The 8,014-nt window shown below is 45.1% G+C and overlaps 1 protein-coding gene across 1 annotated transcript; it reads right to left on the reverse strand.

Moving 5' to 3' along the window:
- Positions 1-422: 422 nt before the first annotated feature.
- LOC142213364 (vomeronasal type-2 receptor 26-like) lies at positions 423-7,707 on the reverse strand. Its single transcript, XM_075281681.1, has 3 exons — positions 7,645-7,707; positions 4,980-5,103; positions 423-1,321 (listed from the first exon to the last, which is right to left on the reverse strand). The coding sequence occupies exons 1-3, from the start codon at positions 7,705-7,707 to the stop codon at positions 423-425; spliced, it is 1,086 nt and encodes a 361-aa protein (XP_075137782.1).
- Positions 7,708-8,014: the final 307 nt, after the last annotated feature.

Raw genomic sequence — 8,014 nt, forward strand, 5'->3', positions numbered from 1 at the left:
CTATTATAGTCTATGGGGGGAAAATGCTCGTTTCAGGGGTAGGCAACGTTCGATCAAATTATACTTACCAAGTCCACGAGTGAGGGTCGGGCTGGATCCTCCGAGAAGTCTTCTCCGTGCAGCGTCCCCGCGGCGTCTTCCGGCTCTGAATTCACTCTGCCAGTCACCGGGACTGTGCAGAGCCGACTGCGCATGCCCGCACTACAAAGCTTGATGCCTGGCAGAGTGAATTCAGAGCCGGAAGACGCCGCGGGGAAGCTGCACGGAGAAGACTTCTAAAGATAGGAGAAGAACCTAGCATTCGGCCATTCAATGCTGGTTCTGCATCGAACTTTTCCATTCGAATAGCGAGGGGTGATCAACAAGACGGACACACAATATGCCAGTCTTTATGAATTCCCCTCACTTTTTATTATTTCCAATCAATAGTTATTTAGTTTAAAATGTTTAATGACGTTTAGATCAGATCTAATAAGTATAATATAACATTTAGGAATAAATATTAACCCCAGTAATCCAGCACTAGACGTGAGGATAGCAAATATCTCAACCGCCACAACATATTTCCCTTTGCTGCTCAGATAAGCTGGTATAAAGGATATCCAGACACTGCAAAACACTAACATACTGAATGTAATAAATTTGGCTTCATTGAAAATATCGGGTAAATTCCGAGCTAAAAAAGCAATGATGAAACTGGCAATGGCTAAGAATCCCATATATCCTAGAACACAATACAGTCCAAAGGAACCCTCCTTACATTCAGCCAATATCCTCTCAATGTCATCATCCATGTTATAATATGGGAACGGTGGAGATTTCCCAAGCCAAATACCGCATATTATAACTTGGAACATTGTACAAAGTAAGACAATACAGTTGGGCCATCGGGATTTGATCCAGTTATTTAATTTACTTCCTGGTCTGGTGGCATGGAAAGCAGTAACAACTAATATGGTTTTGGCCAAGATGGAGGATACGGCCATGGAGAATGTAATTCCGAACACTGCCTGTCTAAGAAGACATGTCACATTGTTAGGAAGACCGATGAATAATAATGGACACAGAAAACACATCTTGAGGGATAGAAGGAGGATATAGCTGAGATCTCTATTGTTAGCTTTTACAACTGGAGTGTCTCTGTATTTGATAAATGTCATTGTAACTAAACAAGTCAGGAGAAATAATACGACTGATACAAGAAGCAAACATATTCCAAGAGGTTCCTCGTAATATAAGTATATTAGGACCTTAGGAACGCACGCTACTTTTTCTTTATTCGGCCATTCAGTTATTGGGCATTTGGAACATTTATCCACATCTGAAAATATATAATAACATTATTTATTAATTTTCAGTAACAATAATGACTGACTAATATGTTTTGACGTTATTAAAAAAAAATGCAAGAAAAATTATACATAGGTTGTAGGTTCTGGCGTGAGGTAGGCCGGAGGCCTCCACTAGAGTTTGCGGAGGTTCCGGTTTTCCCCTGGCGCCGGAGCCTGCACTTCCGGGGTTAGGGGATTAGCGGCGGGGCTGAGGATATTTAGGCCTCATTTTGCTCCTGGCCCGCCGCTGGTTATTCATGTTACCGCAGCATCAGCTCCCTAAAGATACCTTCCTGCCTGGCTCCTGTCCCTGCTATTCCTGTACCTTCTGCCTGTGTATGACCTGGCTTGCTTTACAGACCTCCTCTCCGTGATCCTGATTTGGCTACTCCTTTGACCTTCTGTGTATGACCTTTTGGCTGTCTCCTGACCTCCCTTTTGGATCTTGATTTGGCTACCCTGCTGACCTCCTGTGTATGACCCGGCTGTCCTGACTTTGCTGCTGCCTCTTCCCTCTGCTACCTTGTGACTTCCAGTTGACAACTCGGTTTGCCTGACTACGGATTTACTTCCTTGGCTTCTGCATGTCTTCCTTGGTCTACCTTCCTACCATCCTGAACCCACCTGCTCTTCCGAACTTCACTCCAAGGTTAGTGTCTGTGTACTTCTGGGTCCTCTTCCTTGGGGTTAGCTGGGTGTGTGTCACTCTCTGGGCAGTTGCGGATCTGGGCCTTGGACTTTTACCAAGTCCCACTCCACCATCAGGAGCTCTGGTAAAGAACTCTGGGGCCTGTTTCCACTCCGGTTGGGAGAGCGTAGCACACCCAGGACTGTTTTACCTCAACGCTTGGGGATTCTAGTTTCCCTAGACGTTACAGAGTTGTTTGTTTCATTAGGTTCCTAACAGAATGTTTTTCTTTCTAGAATAGTTACTAAAAATTCAGTAGTCCCATCTCCTCCCCAACAGAGAAGATCTTCTCAAAGATCAAAAGAAAGTGAATTAACAGCAACATAATGCCAAGTGACAGAATTATCTGAAATATTTGTCTTCTACTATAAACTCCAATATAATGACAAGGAAGGGAACAGCTGTGCGCACACAACTAGAATCCCCCCTAACATGTTGTACTGCATGATTTGTGTTGGTAAGTACAAAACTTCATTCACCCCTGATAACACTTTTGTCCCCCAGGAGCACTGACTTCACTCAGATTCTACTAGTTCAGCAGAATATGGCTGCATCTGATCACACTATAAGGCCCACAGAAATCTAATCTAAGGAAAATGCTTTTTTAAAAAAAATTTCATCCAATGTGATTTCACTGGCAAGGCAGGTTTGACGCAAATTATTATAAGAACATACACATTGAATATGGCTGCACCAGTCTCTTGTTCTTTGGGGTTTTTTTTTAATGTAGATTGTAAGCCCCACATAGGGCTCCAAATGTACATTTTTTTTCCTTATCAGTATGTCTTTAGAGTATGGGATGGAAATTCACGCAAACACAGGGAAAACATACAAACTCCTTGCAGACATTCTTTTTTTTGCTCTTGGCAGGATTCAAACCCAGGACTCCAGCGCTGCAAGGCTGTAGTGCTAACCACTGAGCCACCATTCTGCAAGCTTCTAGCTTTCTGTGTGTTAAGATACATTTGAAGGGAATCTGTCACCAGAACCCAGCATATCACTCTAAACACACAAACAGATAGCTATCACCTAAAACCTATTCTGTTTTCCCATTGAGCTTGAGCTGTTTGGAGCAATGCTCTATCTCAGAGGTAGGGAATGTACGGCTCTCCAGCTGTTGCAAAACTACAACTCCCAGCTTGCATACTTGCTCTGTTTTTCTTGGAACTTCCATGGAAGTGAATGGAGAATGTTGGGAGTTGTAGTTTTACAGCAGCTACCCCTGCTCTATCTGGTCGGGATCCCTGTCAGCTTGCGATATTCGCGAGTTGACTTTTTCCCATAGGAATGCATTGACCAGCATTGATTGGCCGAATGCCATACAGAGTACAGCATTCGGTCAATCAACGCTGGTTCTGCCGGAGGCTCATCTGTGAGGAGGCAGAGTCTAAGATCGGACCAGAATGGAGACTGCTGTGGACCGATCTTAGACTCCGCCTCCTCCGGCAGAATCAGCGTTGATTGGCCGAATGCTGTATGGCATTCGGCCAATCAATGCTGGTCAATGCATTCCTATGCCGAGATGTAGCGGAGCTGGCTGTGCGCTCACCATGACTACACCGGAGATGCAGCCAAGCTGAGCGCACGACCAGCATTGCTACACCGGGGATGAATCAGAGATGTAGCAGAGCTGAGTGTGCGCTGAACCCTGCTGCACACTCAGCTCTGCGGCATCAGAGATGTACAGTAGCAGAGCTGAGTGTGCGCTCGAGCCCTGCTGCACTCTCAGCTCTTCTGCATCTCAGATGTAGCAGAGATGAGTGTGTGCTGAACCCAGCTGCACACTCAGCTCTGTTATATCTCTTATGCAGAAGAGCTGAGTGTGCAGCAGTGTTCAGTGCACACTCAGCTCTGCTGAATCTCTGCTGCAGCAGAGCGGAGTGTGCAGCAGGGTGCAGCGCACACTGAGCTCTGCTACATCTCTGGTGTAGTAGAGCTTAGCGCATGTCCGGCTCTGCTTCATCTCCGGTGTGGCAGAGCTCTCCGTGCGCTGAGCTCGGTTGCATCTCCAGAGTAGCCGAGCTCAGCGCACGGCCAGCTGTGCGTCATCTCCAGTGTAGCAGTGCTGGTCGTGTCCTCAGCTCAGCTGCATCCCTGGTGTAGCCCAGCAGAGCACTCGGCCAGCTCCACTACATCTCAGCATAAGAATGCATTGACTAGCGTTGATTGGCCGAATGCCATACAGAGTACAGCATTCGGCCAATCAAAGCTGGTTCTGCCAGAGGAGGCGGAGCCTAAGATTGGTCCACAGCAGTTTCCATTCTGGTCCGATCTTAAACTCCGCCTCCTCACAGACGAGCCTCCAGCAGAACCAGTGTTGATTGGCCGAATGCTGTACTCTGTATGGCATTCGGCCAATCAACGCTGGTCAATGCATTCCTATGGGAAAAAGTCAGCTTGCGCATATCGCAAGCTGACAGGGATCCCGACGTAATACAGTGACTTGGGCATGATAGATGCCCCCAGACATGCTTCCCCTGCTGTCCCAGTTGCATTCCAGGGTGTTGGCATCATTTCCTGGGGTGTCATAGTGGACTTGGTGACTCTCCAGAGTCAAAGAATGGGATCCCCTGAAACGAAGCATTTTTTCCCCATAGACTATAATGGGGTTCGATATTCGTTCGAATAGTCGAATATTGAGGCGCTATTCGAAACGAATATCAAATATTTTACTGTTCGCTCATCTCTATTCTTTATTTTTTTATTTTTTTGCTAGAGACTGCAACCAATGGAGTCTTAGCCTTTATGAGGATCTAGTTGGGGGGAAAAAGTGAAACATTGTTTTGAAGGGATTGCTATAGAATAAAGATTTATAGGTTTATAATATAGGAATACATATATTTATTTTATTATTTTTACACAATGGCTATATTTTTCTAGAATTATGGTTACTATATTGAATAGAGAGTTAAGATACTACAGAGACAATATTTGACAATTTGTAATTCTAGTTCACTTACTTGTCTCATTTGAAACCTCCCCATCTGAGCAGGGGACACATCTATAACAACAAGATGAATAGGGCTCTTTTGGTGATTTTCTATAGCCAGGGAAGCAAATTGTGCTGCATGTTGAACGTGGAGTCTATGAAGAGAGAGGAAATGGAAACAAGTTTGGGGTGAATTGACTTAAAGAAGAACTCCAATTATAAACTGACTTTGCATAAATGAACAGTTCAAGTAAATATAACAAACTTTATGATATATCTTAATAAATAAATGTGTTTCCTTCTCCACTTATCAGGTTGAGTTACTGTAACATCTCTGCCTGTTCGGGCCTCTGCGCCACCCTCTGCTCGCGTGCTGCGGCGCAGGAGGCGTGTGCAGTTTGATAATCTGCTTAAAGTTTTTAGTTGCACTGTGTGAACTCAGCTCTAGTTCTGTGATTGCATTTGCACCACACCCGTCTCCTGCCAATGTTGCCTCTGTCCATTAAGTGTTTGATTTTGTCTTGCCTATGATTGACAACTTTCCTTCCTATCAGGTTCAGGGCGGGTTCTTCCTCCCCTATTTAGTCTTGGCTCACAGTCACACTGGTGCCGGTTATTGCCTCTTGCTTGCTGGTTTTTCTTGCTGTTATATTACTTGTATTCTAATCCTTGACCTCTGGCTTCCCTACTGACAATTCTTTTGGACTCTGATTTGGCACTGCATCGCTCTCTTGTTACCGAACCCTGGCTAGCTGACCTCCCTTTGTTGTTGTTCGTCTTGTCTGCGTTTTGTGTTTCACGTATTCAGGGAGGGACTGTCTTCGTGGTTGTCGCCTATTACCTAGGATAGGGTCTGGCAATAGGAAGGGAAACTGGGGGGTTTCAGCTTAGGGTTCACTGTCTCTTGTGCCCCATCCCAGGGTTTAAACAGTTACTGAGAATTGCTGTCCTAGCAATTCCCTTACAGTTACCTTTTTACATTAGTCTATAGGGAGGGGACAGAAGGGGAGACTGCTGGAAATGAAACTCAAATAACTTTAGATACCCCTTAGCAAATTTTGTTCATGACCCTCTTCATGTTCTTCTAATTTTCTGCCTTTCGTAGGCATCCACATCTGCACTATAAGCCAACCGCGCATGTTCTGTTGCCATTTTGCAGCGTTCTGTTCTATGCTAGGCAGGCTTGATGGGCCTTGTTCTTCACACGTTTTAACTTTGCTGTAACCTGTCATCCAAGTACTAAAAACACGCAAGCCGATGTTCTTTCTCAAAGCTTTTGTGCCAGTAATGCTGTAGAAAATCTCCAAGAAAAATCCTGTCCCCTGGAGTGGTAGTGGCCACTATAAACCCTGTTCTTGCCACGTCTGTGGTTCATTTTCAAGATTATGCTCTCAGAAATATTCCCACTTGGAAATTATTTGTATCCCTCAACAGGGGTGGATCCAGGACCGGGCGAGCTGGGCAACCGCCCAGGGCCCCGTGCCACAGCCCGGACCCAGCACTGCACCTCTAATGGGGGCGGCAGCGCGGGCGATTTTCTTTTTCTTTTTTTTTGTTTTTTTCTTTGAACCAGCGCAGGAGAGCTGCTGCTCTCCGTGTGCTGGTTCAGACATGTACGTATCAGCATAGGCCGCGTCATCAAGCCGACCACACTGATATGTAGACGTCTGACGTCTGCCAAGAGAAAAGGATTGCAGAGGCAGCGGGAGCAGCAGCAGCGTTATCGGTAAGTATAATAACATTTTTTTTTGTTTTATTTACCAACCTCCCCGGACCTGATCCCTGCCGCCCCCGCTTCCCCTTGTAGAGTCCTGCAGTGAATAGGCCGGGGCTAGGCCATGATCCCACTGCCGCTCTTATTACACTCGGGGGTCTTTTTCAGACTCACTAAAATGAGCCATTTTACACTGCTAAAAAAGCTTCCGAGTGCTCGACACTGCCTCTCTGGTCATTAACCATAGTTTTTTTAGGGTACCAGAGAATATTGTGTCTGAAAGGGAAGTATTTTTTTCCTGGTTTTCGAGGGAGTTTTCTGATCATCTGGGGATCTCTTTGTCTTTTTCGTCTGCATTCCATCCAGAGACCAGTGGACAGATGAAGAGACTCAACCAGTCTCTTGAACAATACCTGAGGTGTTTTGTGTCTGATGCCCAGGAACAGTGGAGGAAGTTCCTTCCATTGGCGGAGGTAATAAAAGAAGGAACTCCTCCACTAAGATGTCTCCATTTTACTGTAACTATGGTTTTAACCCTAGATACTCATCTTTTCAAAGTAATGAACCTAATAATCTTACCACTGGACAGACTTATCGACAACTATGCACAGTATGGGCCCAGGCTCTGCAGAACCTGGTAAAAACCCAAGAGAATCAAAAAAGTCAGGCAAATACTGTAAGAGATGCTTATCGGGTCCTGATTACAAGGTAAAATCGGGTTTGGCTGTCCACAAAAATTTGCGCCTTAGGGTTTCATCTGCAAAATTTTCTCCACCACACTGTCATTCATGTTATTAATCCGGTTTCAATTAAACTACGACTGCCTAAGTCTTTCCAAAATCATAATGCGTTCAATAAATTTGTTTTGAAAATGTACATTACACCTGTCACTCCACCCGAATTTGTGTTAATTCTGGGGAAACTAGAATATGAAGTTGAAAAAATTCTAGATTCCCCTTGGGTATGAAACTCGGTCCAGTACCTGGTATATTGGAGGGGTTATCGCCCTGAAGAGCGGAAGTGGGTCCCTGGCAAGAACCTTCATGCTTCACGCATGATGTTGTTTCATCAGCAGAATCCTTTTAAACCTGGGTTGTCTGATGAGAATCTGGTGCCCCCATATAAAAGGGGAGATACTGTTACGTCTGCAGAATCCACTTGCAGACTGCGGCAGAGGAGGTGTGTTAGTTTTGATTCCTTGCTTAGGATTCTAGTTGCCCTGTCAGAGAACTGTCCTATTCCCTCAACTTTGTAATTAATTTTCCAACACACCCATCACCCATCTGCTATGTGATTGACAGCCCATCTTCTTTTCAAGTCTGAGGCGGGTTCTTCCTTCTGATTTATTTGCT

Source organism: Leptodactylus fuscus, chromosome 7 (genome assembly GCF_031893055.1).
Source record: "Leptodactylus fuscus isolate aLepFus1 chromosome 7, aLepFus1.hap2, whole genome shotgun sequence".
In the NCBI taxonomy this organism is placed as follows: domain Eukaryota; kingdom Metazoa; phylum Chordata; class Amphibia; order Anura; family Leptodactylidae; genus Leptodactylus; species Leptodactylus fuscus.